This window comes from Chaetura pelagica, unplaced genomic scaffold (assembly GCF_000747805.2).
Source record: "Chaetura pelagica isolate M959 unplaced genomic scaffold, ChaPel_1.0 scaffold45, whole genome shotgun sequence".
In the NCBI taxonomy this organism is placed as follows: domain Eukaryota; kingdom Metazoa; phylum Chordata; class Aves; order Apodiformes; family Apodidae; genus Chaetura; species Chaetura pelagica.
The window spans coordinates 3,085,274-3,104,792 of record NW_009953217.1 but is presented as its reverse complement, the minus strand read 5'-3'; the positions used below and the strand labels follow the sequence as shown (position 1 = coordinate 3,104,792).

At 39.7% G+C, this 19,519-nt stretch overlaps 1 protein-coding gene across 1 annotated transcript in view; it reads left to right on the top strand.

Annotated features, from left to right (window-relative positions):
• The window catches only part of GALNT9 (polypeptide N-acetylgalactosaminyltransferase 9), a gene marked incomplete at its 5' end in the record, with an annotated part of 132,203 nt that overhangs the window by 24,952 nt on the left and 87,732 nt on the right, over positions 1 to 19,519 (top strand). The window contains one exon of the mRNA XM_009997691.1: positions 2,609 to 2,789. Coding sequence (XP_009995993.1) covers positions 2,609 to 2,789 — 181 coding nt within the window. The remainder of the gene's footprint in view (positions 1 to 2,608; positions 2,790 to 19,519) is intronic.

Genomic DNA, 19,519 nt, shown 5'->3' with positions numbered 1-19,519 from the left:
CTAGGATTTATTGGCTTGTGCTGGGAACTATTTTATATATATATATATTTCTGTATATATATGTTTAGCAGAAAGGTGGTAAGTAGGAATAGTCACTCTGCTATCCTGCTGGGGCTCAACTTAGTGCAGCTGAACTGATTTCTTTCATTGTCCTTGTACAGTTTGAGACAGGACAGTACTTTATTTGTCTTCTGTGCTAGTTCCATACCTTACTGAAGGAAAACGTGTTTGACAGAGGAAGACAATATACCTGGAGGAAGTGTAGTCACTAAGGGGTGGAAGAGCAATGTTTTTTGTTACCAAATGTTAGGGGATAAGTCATCAAAGGTGAGAAAAGATCCTATTTGGGCACTGTGAGAGATGGAGGAAGAGAGCTGTCTACTGATACCATGTGCCCTTACCTTGAGTGTAGTTTTCATTTTCCCCAGCATTTTATTTCACTTAGAACTTTGAAGAAGTTCATTATTGATTAAAAATCAGCATCAATCCCAGTAGCTTGGTGCTTTGGACTTTTCTCTGTGTCCCAGTAATGCAGTGCCCTAGAAAAGATGCTGTTTTGGAACTTTATATTCTACTTTGCCCTCCTAGATGTGGGGCCTGTGGGGCTTCTGCTTGTGCCTCTGTTCCATCTCTTTTGCTAGTGAGATCTGGACTTCACCTCCCACACAAACCTACAACTGAGCCTCTTATTTACCCTTCTTTTCAACAACTCACAGGCTTGAATGCTTGAAGTTGCCTGAATTTTTCAAAAGCTTGGCCATGCCAAGACTGTTTTTCTGTAGGGTGTTCTTTCTTCTTCTGCCCTCCCCTCTCCTGCTAAGACTCATGAATCACTCTGAGACAGTTGAACATTTCACTGCATGATGATTAGGAACATGAGGAAGACATCAAAGTCACAAGCACAAGCAAGGTCTGTCCTTACTTAGCATCACTGATTGCAGAATGAGATATGTATTTTTGTAGGCAATGTCTGAAATTCAGTACCAAAATTCCTAAATAATGCAGATACTCGGTTCTTTGATGTTCAAACAAACTATTTGTAGTGTTGCACTTAACCTCAGCATAGGGTTTTCTCATAAGCTCTGCAGTAGAAAACGCAAACTTCACTCTTTCAGACACCAGCAAACCAATGTCTTTCTGTTCTGTCCTGTAATTAAGCAGAGATTATGATGGAGCAATAACAAGTGAGGAGAGTGTTAGCAATGCGGTGCAAGGGACATTTCTTCATGAGGGACTAAACTGTCTCAGACCTTATTATGACTTGACAAAACGAGTCCCAGCTTTTTACTCTCTTGTGTGTTACTGGCAAATGTTGACAGTTCCCTTCAGTCATTGTCTTTAATTGTTTAGTTGAAATAATGACATTTTCCTCTTGAAAAATTCTTAATTTGAAAAATGTCAAGCAGGTCAAACTAATTGTTTTACTCTACGTCATAAATGATTTGGAGGATATTTGCACATTTCTGTATGGTAACCCCTAGACTATTGTAAATAATTTTTTTACTTATAATGACTTGTTGATAATGAGCCGTTTGGAAACCTTTGACATTAAACACGGGATAAGAACTTAGCACCAATTTAAATACCTGTTGCCATGGAAAGAGTTCTTGGTAGTGTGATCTTATGGACATTTTTTATGTTGATTTAGTTTTGTTTTACATTTCTTTTTGAGTTGACCAGTAATATACCAGTGGATGAAGCCTATAAATGCTTTGCTGACTGGCTGATGTCTCAGCACTAACCAAGTGGAGCTAATCGTTTTAGCCCAAGTGTGTCCAAACTTTCTGATCCTATAAGCCATACAGAGTTTAGAATCTTACATATTATACACATTTTGTTCATCAGAGATCTGAAGGGCAGAGGAAATCTTCATTAATTCCCATGATGTCAGCTTCCACATATATTTAGCCCATCTTAGTGGGAACAGGCTGAGCAAGGTGTGCAGTGGGGTCCAAATAACCCATCTATCAACTCATATAGTGAAATTAGGTTTACCCTGTATTTCTTACCCAGCAGCAGCTGGTGACCAGTTGCACAGCTATACTCCCAGCATGGAAACCAAATCTTAACAATTCAAGAGCTGCAGAAGGTTTTAGAGCCACAGAGGAGATGCCTCAGCTTTAATGCTTATTCCAGAACTGACATTAATAAGGAGTTAAACTGACAGACCTGTGTATGGTAGAAACCCAACATACCTCCCTTAAAATGAATCTAGCTATAATGGGCTGTAGTGGAAAAAGGCTTGGTCTCAAGATCTTTTCAGGAAAATTTTTCTCAGTTATCTTAAGGATAATTGGGCATTTTAGAATATTTGGAAGCAAGATTCCCATTTCCAGGGATTTATACAGGAAAAAGGAGCAATCGTGGAAGTTACTAATTGATTTGTTATAGTTTGCTCATTAATAATTATGCACTGATACTACAAAATGTGTAGGCACAGGCTGAGGATAATTTCCACAGAACCATGAGCATTTCAGAGCTGAGTTTAAAGGGATTTCAAATCTTGTTTTCTAAAACCATTCTGTGGTCACAGAAGAGAATAGATCCATTTCCTTTATATTAACAATTAGATTTTATTAATTTAATTTTTTTTGTCTTTTTCATTTAGGTCTGGCAAAGCCCATGGGATTAGTTGAAGGTCCAGGAGGCTTGGGCCAGGGGGGAATGGCTGCTACCCTGAGAGATGACAGCCATGAATCGGAGACTAAGTATGAAGAGTATGGTTACAATGCCCAACTCAGTGACAGGATATCACTGGACAGGTCCATCCCTGACTACAGACCAAAAAAGTAAGTTGAATTCCACATTATTATTAAGACTAAGTGATTGATTCTTGTTCTCTTGATCCATGGTGGCATTAATCTCTTCACATCACCTCCTGGTTAGAGTATCCCAGTAGTTAGACATACATATGCCCCTGAGTTTAGTGGAAATTAAAAAGAGCAGCTGCCATCTCAAGCATGAAGTGCCATGTTAAATGCATGGCTAGCTCTGTAATGCATCACTATGCACATTCAAAGCCTCAGATCCAAAACTGTATCAGGATATTGGTGCTTCCTGGGTTTGGTTCACTTAGAAAAAGCCAGATAGGGCCAGCAGAGCCCAGCAGCAGAGGTGAGAGCTGTAATCTGTGCTTCTTGTAGTCATGTGCAATGGAAGGTGAGGCAGTGACAACAAGCACTGTGTAGACACTGGTCATTAAAAAAACCTCACCATCAAATCAACTGCCTTTTCTTTAATGGCATTTTATGTTCTTAGAATTGTTTAGCTGGGGTTTACAAAGTGCTGAACCACAGACTAGGTGTAATCCATCAGGGTCCTATTATTGCAATAAGAGATTTTTTTTGTCTTTGAAACATGTGCTTATTTTTGTCTAGTGCTGTAGTCTTCACACGCCTGTGCTATGCCTGACACTGCAATTATATGTTTAATATTTGCACTGATTTATTATATTTTGTATTAAATGTCTTTCAAATCTTTCATATTTATGGAGTTATGTATCTTTGAGATGAGACATCCACACTGCCATCCTCCGAATGACAATCAGGAATGTCTTAATGCAGAGGAGATCAGCAGCAATGCCTAGTTACTCTCAGGAGACAGAATTGAAAAGAATACTTAATTAATTTCTAATAATAATTTTCAGTTTTAGAAGACCCACTGGGGCTCCTAAGCAGAACTGAAAGTTAAATAAAAAAGTAGCTTATTAAGTGGCAAGAAAAGTTTAGCCAAGCAAAACAGCTGTGCTCTGTGAGTAGATTGCAATTGAATTAGGATTTTAGGCTGTTCAAGCTGCCAAAACCCAGCAAAACAAATCTGCAGCTTAACTACAATTTCCATTAGCTGTGTTACATATTAATCTAATCTCAGAAATTTTGACTCAGCATTTGCTTTCTCAGACACATCCTATATAAAACAAACAAACAAACATACCCTTGATAAAAGAAGTAGCAAAGAGGAAAAAAAAATGTACTGCTTTGGTATCACATTTGATGCAGGTCTTCTGACTGGCCCAGTGGTCTTATCTCTCCATCCCTTGCTGTATCACAAGAAGTGAGATTATTCTCATGAAAAAGCAGTCTGTAGTTATGCAAATATTTGAGTTGTGTGTCAGATCTGGTCCAAGACTCCCTAAAATCAGTGTGAAGTTTTTCAAAATAAATTGTCCTGCACCAAGAGAATTTATACTCAAGTCTGCATTGCACAGACACAATTTATGAAAGCAAACATGATTTCACTATGCAAATGTAGGACTTGTCATATTCCAGGCTTAGTCTTCTTTAAAAGAAATTTGAGAAAAAATATTATATTTTAGTTCATTTTATCTTTGAACTCTCTCCTTATTGTGGTCCAGTATCTTACTCTGGTAAAATAAGCCTTTTGTTCCATCTACTATCATAACTTCAGTAAGCATCCAGCAGCTTAATTGCTTTTCAGTAGGTATTTTCATCCCCACACAGCAAATTAAAAGCATATTTTCCACTGAAGAGGTGTGCACTCAGGCAGCATGACCATGAAGGCTCCTAAATTGGAGTCACCTCCATGTCCTTCCACTGCAGGACAGTCTGCAAGCCAGGGTGGGTAGTCCTGCTTTTGGGATGCTTTTCCCATGCACTCACACTGTCTTCTGCTTTCCTACCTGCTGCAACTAGTGCAGATACTCCTTTTAACTCAGAAGCCTTTTCTTTAAGTTGGGAATTGCTAAGTCAGTACAGGAGACAACAGCAGATTTTGTGCATGTTTCGTTTGTGTGGCAAATCAAAGCAATGACAGTAAATGGCTTCCCTGCCATCACAATTCACACAATAATTACAAAATTATAGTTTGATCCTAACATGGTGTAATAAGTCTCAGCTTTTTCCCCTCTGGTATTGCACCTCCCACAGCTTGAACACTTACCCTGTCTCTGTGTAGAAAGCAGATAGCCCCAGGGAAACAGTTCAAAAACATACTGTGAATTGATATTTCAAGTTAAATTTAATTTCAAGAAACATGTAATATAGAGAAGTTGCAATTTTGTTTTATAAAACAACGCAAAGCCTTCCCAATAGTTTGTAAGTTTATTCAGTGTGACCTTGAACACTGTTTTCATTTCTTGTTGGATTTCACCTAAATCAAATGGACTGATTTTAAACTTGTGCTGGTGATCTTTCCATACTGTGTTGTATGTCTTCATGGTGATTTTTGCCTTGAAGCAGCTCTGAGTACAGTACAGCTGAGTGTCATGGCAGGATGCAAGGATGGAGTAGTGGAAATTAAATGTATTTGAGTTAATTATAGGGCAGAATATTCAGGATTTATTATGGTTGATTGATGAGTTTTTAGAAACTTTCAGCTAATCATCTTAGTTTTGGACTGACCTGAGATTCTGCTTCATGTACTCCATGGAAAGTGCTTGATATCTTTTTGTCTGTTAAAATACATGAAAATAGTGGTCCAATTAGTACTGCCTGTTATTACCTACCTAAATTCTAGAGTAAATTTTTTAGTACATATGAAATCTACATTAATGCCAACAAACATTTGCAGGATCCCTGCATAGTCATTTGTCTTCAAGTGGAATGATTGTTTAGGGGGACTGAGAGGAGAGCGAGCAGGTTTAACTGGGACGTGCTGTGTTGCTACAGCAGGGTTCAGGAACAGCTCAGCCATCCATCTGCCCCTATGGGGAAGAACAGCCTTCACTGCTGCCAGCTGTAGCACAAAATACAACTCTGTACTCCAGTAACAACGGATCAGACTCAATCCTTCCCAATCATGCATGAAGACAGAGGTGCTACAGCCCCATATGACGGTAGATTTTGACTTTATCAAAGATGAAGGATGCAGAAAAAGTCAAAACCCTAGGGAATTCAATTCAAAGATGGGGAAAAGGCTCTCGGGCTTAAAAAAGCTGTTTTACAATGTGACATCCTGGAAAACTGGGAAGTGTCAACTAACCAGATGCTTTCAAACATGAACATCATGTCTCAGAACAATGTCAATTCCCCTGTCCTTTCTGGTGCTCAGACTGGATCGCAAGGGCTTGAATTAAACAGGTGGAATACCTGTAAATCTGGCTTTTTCTACCTTTCTGTCACTTGACTTTGCAACTCAAATAACTTCTGGCGTTTGTTTACATGCAGGACATGCCCACAGATACACATACATGCACTTGTCAAAACCACTTGCTGTGCTGCATTATATTCATACTTTTGAGAAAAGTTAATGTGATCCCAGAGCTTCCGTAACCGCTAAATTGGCTTTTACAAGAAATTGTCACCACTTGGTGAGGATCTTTAATTTAACTGATCTTTTTTTGTGCAACTTGATGCTGAGTGCTTTGTGGCAGTTCAGTGATAACAATAATACTAATATATGGATTCAGTCTGCTGGCTCTATCAGCCAAAGAAGATATTTTGTTGGGTAATGGTCATGGATGTTTGTATTGAGAAAATTCAGCCCTAAAGAACAAACTTAATAATGCTGAGGCAACTCAAGTCTTTAGCCATAAAAAGCAGAGGAATCTAGGTCCTGAGGAAATTACTTTCATTTATTCAGTTCTTTTATAGAGGTGAGCATTTTCCTTGCTTGCTATAGACATTTCACAATAGCAAAGGAATTGCATCTCTAGGGCTCTGAAGTGTAACTAATGGTTCACTCCACTCTGTACATAAGGAAAAGCTTTTTTAATTACCTATCAAAAAGGATTCTGGAATTGATCAAATAGTGCTATCAAGGGGGAAGAACTCTGTAAATAGACCTCTGATTTGTTCAATCAAAGGTTTAATAACAGTAGCTACTATGAGGCCAGTTGCTAAAAAACAGTCTTTCTGTAAGAGCCTGTCCTTCAGTGGGCAGTTAGCTCAAGCCTTGTGGGAACTCAAGTTGCTCACCTCTAATTTTGACCCTTTGGCAGTAGAGTTTTGTGGACTCACTATAATGTTTGAATGTTAAGCTAGCAGCTCTCTGGAGCCACATCATCTCTGTGTTTGCAAGTTCTCTGTCATGAGAGGAGGGTCAGTGGTCTGGTACAATGGGCCCTGCCAGAGACAAGTGGAGGGGGCAGCTTCTCTGCCTGTGTTGGATGTCCCTGCAGGAGCAGGGCAGGAAGGCAGATGGCTTTCAAAGAGCATCAGCTCTTGGATCAGTGGATTGGAGAGGGCTAGACTTGGTATTATTTGATTTTTTCCACCTCTGCAGTTTGCTCTGCCTCATGACCCACTTTTTAAATCCTCTGGGGGCACTGGTTATTCTTTGTGCCACAAAAAATATTGTTGAATAATAAAATAATGAATTTTCTGTCACTAGCTTCTAATACTTTCAGATTAATGTCAGGTCACAGGAAAGTGAAACATGAGTTAAAATTAAGAATTTCCTTTTTTCAGTTGACAGTTGTTTCACAGTACAGACAATTAGGCTTTATTTCAATTTTTAATAGGAGAATCTGACTTTTTTATTTTTGCAATAATTTAATAGATCTAAAAAAAAGGTAAAATTCTGGAAAAACAAACAAAACGACCAAAAAAACCCAAAAAACAACAAAACAATTTGACCACTTTAATGGTACATACGACTTAAGTTGAAGCAGAGAGATGGAAAAACAGAGACAGAAATTGGAGCTGACAGAACTACCTCTGGGCAACAGATTGGGATTTTTTATTGGAGGGAAATTGAGTAAGAAATGAAACTAACTGAAGTCTTTTAATTAGTTTCCAAATCAATGTCCAGATGTGGATTTTGAACAGTGGAGAGGGAGCATGTGTGTACACGTGCTCTGGGACTTCATTTAGATCTCAACCAGCTTTGCCAAGTTACACAGGCTGGACATTTTCCTCGGGCTGTGAAGCCCCTACAAATAGCACAGGCACTTTGTGCACAGATTGTCTGTACACACAGTTGGTGACACAGCTTCGTCAGGATGCCCCATTGGAGCTGACTTTCTGTCTTGCCCAAGAGCAGAAGGATCTGGTGTGGGCTGAATAAATCCCTGTGCTGCTTCCTCTGCAGAGAGCTGGGCTCTGACCAGCCACTGCTTGGTGTTCAGTGTTGTCATTCTGACTCGGTTCATTCGCTCTATCAGTTGAAAACCTAAATTTGCTCATGCTGCTGCCTTTGGGCCAGCTGTGCTTATTTGTGCATCCCTGTGTGTGCCAAAGGCTTAGCACTGCAGTTTGGGAAGCGTTTCCTGTTTGGCTATAAAGGTCTCAGACTGGAACTGTGTAAAGCCCTCAAAGGAAGGGAAAAATCAGCTGCTCCTTTAGCTGGGAGAGGAAACTCCCTGTGAATCGTAGGTTCCACCAGCCAGGCCTGGCTTTACACTCAGTGCTTATTTTTTGTACTGTACCTCTGCAGTTGTCACTGACACCTGTAGTCATGACCTGAGACTGTTTATGAAGGTACTGTAGGTTTTCTTCCAATCTCTGCTGGAGATTTGCTCATTTTGTATAAATAATGATATATTAATTGGAACATGGGCTCAAACCTTTGTCTCCAGAATCTCAGGACATCAATAGGACTTAGAGTGTTTATTTAGTTATACAATATTTAATTGCTCCACTAAGAAGGCTGAGGAACAGTTGACACTGTGACCACGTTTCCCAATAACAATTAAAAACACATTCCAACCACTTTTTTCAGGTGATCATCAGGAAGGTTCTCAGACTTTGGCTTGATCAACAGCACTAGGGCATGACCACTTGGCAGGACCATAAGATTGCCCAGGCTGGACTACAGTAATAATCTGCCTTCTGTTTTGTTGTGCATAGGAGTTGGTGACCCCAAAGGGTTTGGGCAGACAAATCTTTTGGGCAAAGATTTTGCAGGACGTGGCTCCTAAGCACAGACTCCCCATGAGCTGCACCCAACACTGTCTCCACAAAAGCAGGGTTGGACAAGTGCTGGTATCTCAGTTATTTCTGATGCTTGATAGAATTTATAAAAGTTTTCTGTTTTTTCCCATTATATAAGCTATTGATTCCCTTTTATTTAGTGCTAGCTAGACTTGCCAATTAAGTAGTGACTTTAATTACACCACAAAGCCCATAACATAGATCTTTATTAGTAACGCTGGCCCCTGGGATAATGAAAGGAGAAGCAGCAAGGCTAAATTAAGAAGAATAATACAAAATTAACAACCTTTTTCCAAAAACCCACCTTACATTCAAATGCTGTATTTTTCCTCTTGTTACATTTTTGCAGTGTCTTTGTGTATATTAATTGTTGAAGACAAATTCTGCATGACTGTCAACACTAATAAATGTAGATTTAGTTGAGGCTGCGTTTGATTATCTAGAGAGCATGAAAAGTAACTGATTGCAGTGTTGAGTTTAAATGCAGTAAGACTGGGAGCCATTTCCTGCAATTTGTCTGCACCAGAATGTACTCTTGAATATATGAATAGTTTATTTAAGGTAGGTAAAAATTAGACTTCTAATTTAAGGTGATCAACTTGGCTACCTTTATAGTCAGCAGAGAAGATGACAACATAGTAGACATGCTTCAGGTGTAGTGATGTGCAGTGGACATCTTTCCTTCAGGAACCTAGGACAGCCAGCTTAAATAGTATTTCAGATGAATTTAATCCAAATCAAGAGGGCATTTCTATATTAGCAACACATGCTGAAAAGTGACCTGCTGGCACAAGTAGCCTGAGTAAGGTCCCTACTCAGCAGCTGTGGAGGCAAAGCTTGGAAACAGCACAGCTTTCAGCTGAGAGGAAAGCAAAAGATGGTCAAAAAGCTGGTTTGCATCCCTCAGTGTTTCTTACAGATCATAAGGCTGAATGTGTCTCGTGTGACCTGCACATTTCCAGGTGCTTTAAACACGACTGCAGGAAAAAAAAAAAAAAAAAGAAATTGTAGTAATTTTCTGAACTTGAAAACAGAGGGTCACAATGTGTTTTTAGCAGAAGGAGAATTTCCTCCTTAAGAAGAACAATTGTGGGGTGTTGTCTTAAAATTGTGTATGGCATTCTTTCACAGGTAAATATATACCTGGCATGCAGAAGCACTGCTGAAATCCAGCCAAGACTTACAGCTGCCTGTAGCTGTCTGTTGGCATCTTAATGTTGGTTTCATTTCCCTCCTCTGCACCCACTGCTGATTGTTGCCCATGATCAGGGAGAAAAGGGTATTCCTGTACTTTTTTGAACTGTCATGTTGTGTTACATGCTCCATGATATCACATCACAGGATGTTCTGCTGCCAGAACAAGTCAGGCAATGAGTTCAGGGTGATATTTATTTTCCTATTCTGTTTCCTTACAAGTATCTCTGTTACACTACACCTGATACCCACCTTACAGCTTTGAAGGAGTTCTAATGGTGTGAGGTGAAAATGTTCCCCTTTTCTTAAAATATGCATGCAAATTTAGTTCTACTGACAACGTGATATATGTATTATCTCCAAATGTCTTCCTGGTGTGTTAATTTAAAAAAGTAGCTAGTTTTGGTTCCTATTTGACTAGGTTTCATAGTATAAGAAAGTCAAGGATGTCAAATAACATGAAGGGTTTTTTATTGTTGTTGTTTTTCTTTGTGATAAAAACATGAGCAGGCCAAAATGTCAGACAATTTACTCTTCTATCTGAAATAAAACTGAATTGTGAACTCCAGGTTGATGCAGTGTTTCATTTTAATAGTGTCAGTTCTTTCTTGTTTTGCCTGTGTCTCCTGTTTTGAGTGAATTTACTGCTAATAAAAGTGAGACATTCTTAAAACTAGCCAGAGCCAGAAGTTTCTGACAGTTGCAGGCTAGCAGATGTAAGCTCCCTGTCTCAGTTAGCTTGATCTAGATGCTTTCCAAGGTTTTGTTTCTTTGTAACAGCACTTGCCAGATCAGTTATTTGGTAGTTTTATGATGTTGATGTATGGGTCCTCTATTTTCTGTTCCTCTAGCTTTCTGAAAAAGTTTTGGTTTCTGTGTATGGCTTCTAAGCTGTGGTCTCAAAAATAAACCGTAGTCAAACCAGGTCACTTTGCCAGATGCAACTCCAAAGGAGATTCAGGAACAGTGTCTTCCCATACAGTCTGTGCACTCTTCTCCTTCAATTTTTACCAAACCAACTGACTGTCTTAATAAGAAATCATTGGGCAATTTTGACCTGAATTCTTTTGGCCACAAAAAACCCAGCAGCTGAATGTTCCCACCTAGAGACTTCTCTTGAAATATGGTGTGAGGCCTGAGGAGCAGGAGCTCCAGGTGTGTGCCTTGGTGCCTCCTTTGTAAAGCCAGCACCAGGCTGATCACTCTTGTCTCTATTTCTTGGCTGTTCAGGCAAGTTTAAATAACCCCTCTCTCCATATAGCAGAAGGAGATCAGGGTGTAAAATGTGGTGTAAAATCAGATTCCTGATCTCTGTGGTTCTTGATGATTCTGTGCCTTGAGAGCAATATCATCTGGGAACATCAACTGGGAAATGTCATTTTTCACACAAAACTTATGATGGAGTTTTAACTGGCTGAAGGAGGGTCACTGGGGAAACACACAACATGCTCTGTGTTTCTCATTTATTTATTTTTTTTCCATTTGTTTGCAGATAAATGCTCTGTCTTAAAAAGATGACTAACCTAAGTCTGTCATTGATGAATATTTGAGGCAAAGTTATTTTGCCAAGAAACCTGATATGGGCTGCACTTTCTTAAGTAAATAACCCTATTCTGACTACCCCTGCTGTCTAGATTAGCATATACATTAAAATAATGCTTGGAAAATACTCCAAATCAGTGTTTCTTATCTCTTCTCCCCAGAAAGAAAGCTGGAAGGCCCTCGCTCAGCAGGTTAACAGTAGTTACAGAGGGAGGCAACATTATTCTCTGTTTTCTGAGAGAACTAGAACATGGCTGATATATTGTGTAGGGATCACTTAAGCAATGACAAGAAACTGTTCATCAGAGGAGAACAGGAGAGCTGGCTGCCCAGCACAGATATGCATCTCTGCTTAGATGTCTGAATTAAACAGAGAAAATGAGGACAATTGTCATGCAGGCATCAGGCACAATCCAAATCCTCTTGGTCTGAGAAGTGCACCTTCAATTTGTGGTGGTTGTGGTGTGGCAGGATTTATCAGTGAGGCCTTAAGCACCTTTAAATGACAAAAGATGTCATCTCTGTGTATTGCTTATGCACAAAGCTCCTCTTTTCCCAGCTTCTAGAATGAAGCCCTCTGGAGTTGCCTTTTTACCTGTGTGAGATGCCTTCAGGTTGTCAAATAGTTCCTTAATTAGTTTATCTTCTGCTTTGCTCCAAGGGATGAGTCTATTATTTATTCTACGTTCCCAGGCTTTTGTTAGTCTGCATTTATGTATTTTGTCTTCAGAATGACCTAGCATCAGGGCAGCCCCTGGGGTGGTATGAAACACACCTCTCTGGCAGTGACAGCAGTGCAGACTTGACTAACAGTACAATATTAATAGCAGCCATAATAATTAAAACATTTCACTAAAATACCCTGGGGTGCTGTTGCTGAGTTAGACTGTACCCCTAAAATTCCAGAGGAAGGGCATAAATTTTAGTTATTTCCATCCACAAAGTGAATAGTTGTCTCGTTCACCAGCTGCAGGAAGTTTTCATCCCCTCTGTGGCTCTTTCTCTAGGACACGGTTCTCCCAGGGGGTCGTGGTGCAGTTTACATTAAACTCAAGATAAAAATGACACTGAAGCTTTTCTCCTGTATTTTCTACACTGCCTGAAAACAAATGCACGACCTACAGCTAGTTCACTGCCTCATTGCCTTGGTGTTATTAACCCACATGGACCCAGGAGACAGGGAATTTGTGGTCTGTTTGCTCATAGAGAAGCACGTGTGTCCTTTGCCTGACACATCTGGGAATCTCTGGAAGAAGTGGGGGGGGAAGTTTCTCTCAATACAGATTTGAGCAAACAGTCTGGCTGGGAACGGGTTGAATGTGTCTATCTATATATAGATGAGGGATGAGGAGCATGGCTGTGAACACAGCCTCAGTCTGCTGGGCAGGCAGTTAATGGGAATAACCTGTTCCCCCAGTGCACAGCACGCACTTTTAGGTTGCTTTCTGATGGCAAATTAATCTCAGTCTGCAAATACTGAGGGTGTGACTTCCAAGTGTCTGTGGGCAAGTAGGAAAAAGCACCAGACAACACAGGATAAAGGAAATTGGTTCCCAGCAGGCAGATTTGGGCAGGAGCACTAGTGCATCTTGATGGGCAGGAACGGCCACAGCTTCTCAGAGCAGGAAAAGACTAGTATGTGTCCTTGGCCCACTCAAATTCACAATCATACTTAAATATGTTGCCTAGTCTAGGATGTGTGCCTAATTTCTGTCAAGCTGGGTGAAGAGTAAGCATATGTTGACCTGTTTTTCTGATTTAGGATAAGAGCTCATAAATATAAAAAAACTCCCATACGTTGAAGTGTTTTGCTGCTGTGAAGTGTGTGCCCTAGATATTAGCTTTGTGCTAGACAGGAAATATGGCTGGATATTTAAAAAATGTTTTACTTCTAAATGTAACTAAACTTAAATTAAAATGGAAGTCTTCTGAAGTGCCCAAAATAATTAGAAGATAAGAAACTGTTGTTAACATTAAACTTCTAAATGCATGAAATCATTGAATGGTGTACTGTTCACCTTTAGCTAGCCTTTAATTTAAACAAAAACTATAAAAGTGCAATTAGGCTCCAGTCCAATGAAGCACTTAAATATGTTCCTAGTTTTAATTGTATGAGTAACCCCAATGAAGTTAAAACATGCTTAACTGCTTAATTTGAATAGGACATTTCGTAAAATAGCTATAATGCACAAAGAGCAATCCTGCAAGTATCACTGGGAAAGATGTAAAGTGGAATAAAGTCCCATCTGCACTTTAGGATCTGACTGCTCTCAGATTTTCACAAAGCTGGTTTTACCCAATTATTTATCCTGCAGGGTCCTGATCCAAAGTTCATTTTGATCTTTGGATGTTCTCCATCATCTGTTGCTAAAGAGGCTTGGTTTGCCAGGCAGCTTCCTACTCCTGCCTACTGAGGGAAATACATTTGGTACCTGCACCTTCATTTGCCCTCTCTGCTTAACTCAGACATGCCTTTTTATAAATATGCTGCTGCTACCACCAGGCTCTCAGCTCGATCCCATATAAAGCATCTAAACATCATGGATTTAGTACTCCCATTTTCAGTTCTAAATCAATGTTCTTTATGCATTTGTTCTTGGAACAGTGCTCTCTTTGAACCATAATTCTTCCCACGTACCATAAACTTGGGCTGTTTTCACTCTGATAGGAACTGCTCATTTAAAGCAAGAAGAAAATCCCTGTGACTACTGTTCAAACATTTCGAGACCATCCCTGGTTGGTCAAATCAGCTTCTGCATCACTTGAGCACACCAAGTGCTGTGACTACCAGGCAAGGATTACCCTTTCTGGGCTGCAACCAGCCTTGGAACTGCTGGGACTAGGCAAAATGAAGAGCTGTTCACTACAGTTTTGGCAGGCAGGGAGGGCTTGGGTATCCTCAGCTCATGACTCACCTCCCATTTGATGGTTTACTCCTCTGACCATTCTGTATTTGTACATAGGTAGAAAGAAACATTCTGCTGTGTAACTGGATTTGACCAGAGATTAAAGCTGGTCTCCTGTGAAATACACTGGAGCCCATTAAAGGAAGGATTGTTTGCCAAACGTTGTTGCTTGTCCTCCTGAGACCGTAAAAAACATTGTTACTGAAGTGATAGCGGGGAAATTGTTGCATTCCTCGACCCTCCTCCTCACCAACACCCTGCAACCTGACAGCAAAGCTGTAATGAAATCTATGCAGAGCTCTGCAGCAGTTACCTTGAAAACTTTTTTATTGCCCTACATTTCTAGATGCCACTGTGATACTCAACCTCTGATCAGCACCGACAGCATCAGCTGAGGGACTGAGATAGTCGAAATGAAACAAAAGTACCTTCAATTTTTTTTAATATTAAATACTTGTAGTACATTTTTTAATAGTCAAGGATAACTTTCTGTATTTACATATTATCATCTAAATAACAAATAGCTTCAAGGGTACAGAAAACTGTTCTGTGGAAATGCAAAATTGAGAGTTTACTCTTATATATTATTTATTGAAAAATTTTCCTTTGATTTCGTTCACCATTTTTTTCCTTTGCATCTAACATGGACTTGGAGTGTAGTGGGAGGGACATTATAGAAAAAGTGATGTCTTAAAATATGTAGTCCACTTGTGGATATCTGGGCTGTTATCTTCTCACTCCTTGCAGTCATGCTGGGATTAATTCTTCATTGGCCATGAAGATCCTTTTTTAGGGATCTTGATGCATCACCCTGAGTTGAAGAGTACTTCCTAATGGGAAAGCTACTAGAAATCACTGTTGGAAATGCAACTAAATAGCTGACTTCACATTGCTAGCTGGAGAGTAAGTTGGCAGAATTCATGTCACTTGGAATTTAGTTGGGCTCTTCCTTAAATTTAAGTGCAGCACCATTAAAAATAAAGCCACATGGGGGATACATTTTCTTTGGGGATTTTTGAAAAGCATTTGAAAGCAGATTTCAGCTTCTCCATTAATTTTCAATCAGGCTAATGCTTGGTGATGCAGCATGCACACAGCCACAGGCTGATCTCAAGGGGCACACTGGGGAATAGAGTGGAAATTTCTTACAGATGGTATTTCAAAACATATTAGTGACTCAAGTTACCGAAAAAAGGCAAATAGTTTTTGCTACAGAAAGATCTGAGTATGAGCTTTTAGCCATTTTTCATGTTAATAAAGGGGCTTGTTTGAAAATGATTTAACTAGTTTTAGCATTTTTAATATAGAAATGAAGATGACTATTAGATATGGTGACATGTTTCTGGTGTTGTTTGCCTGAGGAAAGCCAGAAATAGTTCACTGAAATACAGGGCCTCATATGTTATGTGTGTGGCAGCTCCTTTTGAAGTGTCTAATAATCCTAAATGTAAAGGTAAATATTCTTTACAAGTGGAGCCATATTCATGCTGTATATGTTATCTATGCATATATACTGTGCTGTCCAAAACTGATTAACAGTTCTCAAGGCTTTCTACCATGCTTTCTTAGAAAGAATGGAGGAATTAAGCCAAATAAAACAGCAAGCATGTTAAAAAGCAAGATACAAATATGTTTGGTTTGGTGGGTTTTGTTTGGGATTTTTGTGCAGAAAAATTAGATCTGGTTGTACTGGTCTGGGATTTAGAAAGAAAGGAAGAAGGACAAAAATGACTGATTCTCAGGAAACACTTGTCCCATGTGTACTATTGCAACTTCCTAGGGAGCTTTAACTTACCTATGGGACTGCCAGTGTCCCAGCTCTCTCCTTCATGGAAGTCTTACAGGAAAGAAATTCCTGCAAATTTGGTCTTTTCTGTCGGAAAAAGGACAGGGAGGGTTCAAAGGGATAAAAGACATTTATTTTGAAAAGGCTGCTGCTGTTCTTCACTGAAAGTACTACAGGAAGTCCAGTTGTTCAGCCTGGGAATGTGGGGAATTCCCAGGAGCAGATGTGTGCTGGTAAACTTGTGGTGTATTGCAATGATTTGTTTCTGCTTGATATTAAAGGACATTTTTCTTGATACAGGAAGTTTTTGAGATTAGAACAGAAAAAAGCATTTGGCCTGATTTCTTCCTGATGAATGTGGGTGTTTTATGTCTTAAAACTTATGGATGTAAAATTAAGACAATTGTTTCAAGGAGACATGCAAAACTAAGCTGCTGGGAATTCCCACATTACAGAGTAGATTTAAGATCTCAGTTTGTTAGAATCTTGAAAATGACCATCAACATCACTGAGTGCCAGGAAAGCTGGAGGAGATAATATTTTCCTTGACTTTCCCTGACTCCCCTTTAATATAAAGCACTGAAACACTGTGGGAGGAGGAACAGACACAGTTTGTACTCAGGAGCAGTTGAGGAGGTGTCTTTATTTTAATGAATTTCTTCTTCAGGGATAACTGCAAAGAACACAGTGCATGAGCTGTGGCCACAGGAGCAACTGAGGTCAGGCAGAAGTTGGCCAGGGAAGCTGACCATTTGCAGTGTGTAAGGTCCTGACAGAGAAGTGTTTTGAATAAGCAGACTATGAAGATGGTTTCTCAAGCAATAGAAAGAGCAGTTGTTTCTTCAGAGTTACATTTAGTTCTTGCTAGACTGTCATTCAGTTTGTTCTTTCAAGAAGAATCAGGCTGTAGAGCTCAAAACTGGCTTTTGTTGCTTTGGCAAATTCTTTCTTTTCTGAGAAATGGATGGATACAGGAAGTTAAGTTTCATGCTGGATGTCCAAATACCAACAGGAGTATCATAGAACTTGTAGCAGTGGATGGAAAACTATCTCCATTTATTTTGCTCTCACTTAGAGGAGGAAATTCACCCACCAGATCTTTGTTCCTCAGAGTAGCTGGTTTTGAGGAGCTGTCCACACTACCAAGCTTAGAGCACCAAGAATTGCTCTGTATCTTGTATCTGTGCTTCCCCAAATGAATCCAGAAAAGAGGAGATGGTGTTGATATTTCTTCTGTATGATAAGTCAAGATTGGTGTTGTTCCAGAAAGCAAATACAGAGTTGGAAGCAGTAGCCATGGTGAAAAAGTATCACCTTACCAGATTTTCTAAGCTTTTTCTGAAAGCAGCTGCTGCTTCTCTTTTTACTTTTGTTGTAATTACAGTGGGCTGTTTCCCTCAAGATATGTAGAGCATCAGTGGTCTTTACCATTGCTACCTTGCCCACAGTTTGGGTATTTATATTACGTGTTTCTTAGGGTAATGCTGTCCTTGAGCTGCAAATCAGGAGGGAAAAGTAAGAGCAAGTCTTCAACTAAAAAATGTACTGTGTTGTTTGTTTGTTTTCTCCTTTTGGATAGGGAAGAAAAATCCAATAATACAGTTAGCATCTTCTATTAAGGAAGATAATGAATTAAAAAGGAGTTGGAGCCCTCTGTCTGACAGATTCATGATCCATGAAGCTAATCAGTTTGCAGCCTGTCATTGTTTTTGCTGTGGACTGGTCAGCACTAGAATCCCATGCTGGGGAAGGAGATGCTTGCAGCTTGTCAAGTTTTCACTGTTATGCCAATGTGGAACAAGAATGTAATGCAAGTTTATTTCTGCTTCTGAATACTTGCTATTACATCCAGCACTAGCTGCAAAGCCTCAGTGGTTTGCTGGAGGAGGAAATCAGACATGGAACTAGCCACTAAATTCAGTCATTTAACTGTTGTAAATCTGTGCCTATGGAAGTCACAGCAGAATTTAGGTACTAAAATGTAGCCACGTATGTAAGATTACTCTGAGCCTTTGGTTTAACTAAGTTCAAAATACACATTGACCTGGTGATTAAAAGTTGTGTTTATTAGCACTAACGAGCAAGGATTCAATAATCTTTTTAATATTTATCTTTGGCCTTTTATTGATTATGAAGTGCTGTTCCACCTCTTCTCTCTGCTGTGGCTATAAAGTATGAACACAGATCATTCTGCAGCTTTCAGAGAATGGAGCATGTTGGGCTTGGTTTTTTTTGACAGAGCTGCAGAGGAAGTTTCTTCATGCCCAGCAATTTCATCAAGTTTGTAAGGGAGAGAAACCCACAGTCATCTCCATCCCAGTGGTTCATTGGAAAAACATATCTTGTATTAAATACCTTAAAGATTCATGAAGCAGCTTTAGTTTTGTTTGCATTTCTTGCTGAAGGGTAAAGATGTCAGAAATCTCTAAATGCATTGCCTAATCCCTCTCCAAACTCAGTATATTAAGGTCTGCAAGCAAAACTCTGTTTTGGAGCTCAGCAAGTATGAAGACCAGAGAGAAGGAAGGAGAAAGAGAGGAAAGATTTTTCTTTCCTTGTTAATGCACAGCTGTAGTGTCAGAACTTCACAAAAAATAATGCCACTCAAATGGACTGTAAGACCCTCTCTAATAAATAAGGGACTCAAGTTTCTGCTGGATGAGATACAAATACAGTAAATACACCTATCAAGGAACTGAAGGTTTAAACAAAAGAAAATTTCCTTCCCTTTATAGCTTTACAAGCTCACATGCAGCTGAGAACCTCTTGTTTTCTCATTGTCCCAGTTTCTAATCTGTGACTTTTTTTTTGTGTTACTCCATGTTTTTTTTCCAAGATTCTGGTCTGTGAACTGAAGAACCTTTCCTGTTATGCCTGCACAGACAGTGCTCACAGTTGGGCTCAGGGGACTGGCTGGGAAATGTTCACTTAAGGAACCATTTCAATGCAAGGGAAAGAATGAGTGAGTAGAGAAAAATGATCTGACATCAAGCTCTCTGTCACATACAAAGGAAGAACCTCTGGGTTGCTGGCCAAGCTCTGCAGTAGCCAGTACAGAGCAAGATCACTCAAAGACTCTTCCCAAGACAACAGCAGGATGCCTCAGGTTTGATGCTTGCACAAAGGAGCTTGGAGGGCTCTTTCACATTTCAGGTCTAATCTGTTCTGAGCTGGTCCATGGAAATGATTAGGCATGGCACTGCCACCCTCTGCTTGGATTTGCTAGTCATACACCATACCTGTCTGCCCTGGAGAGGGCA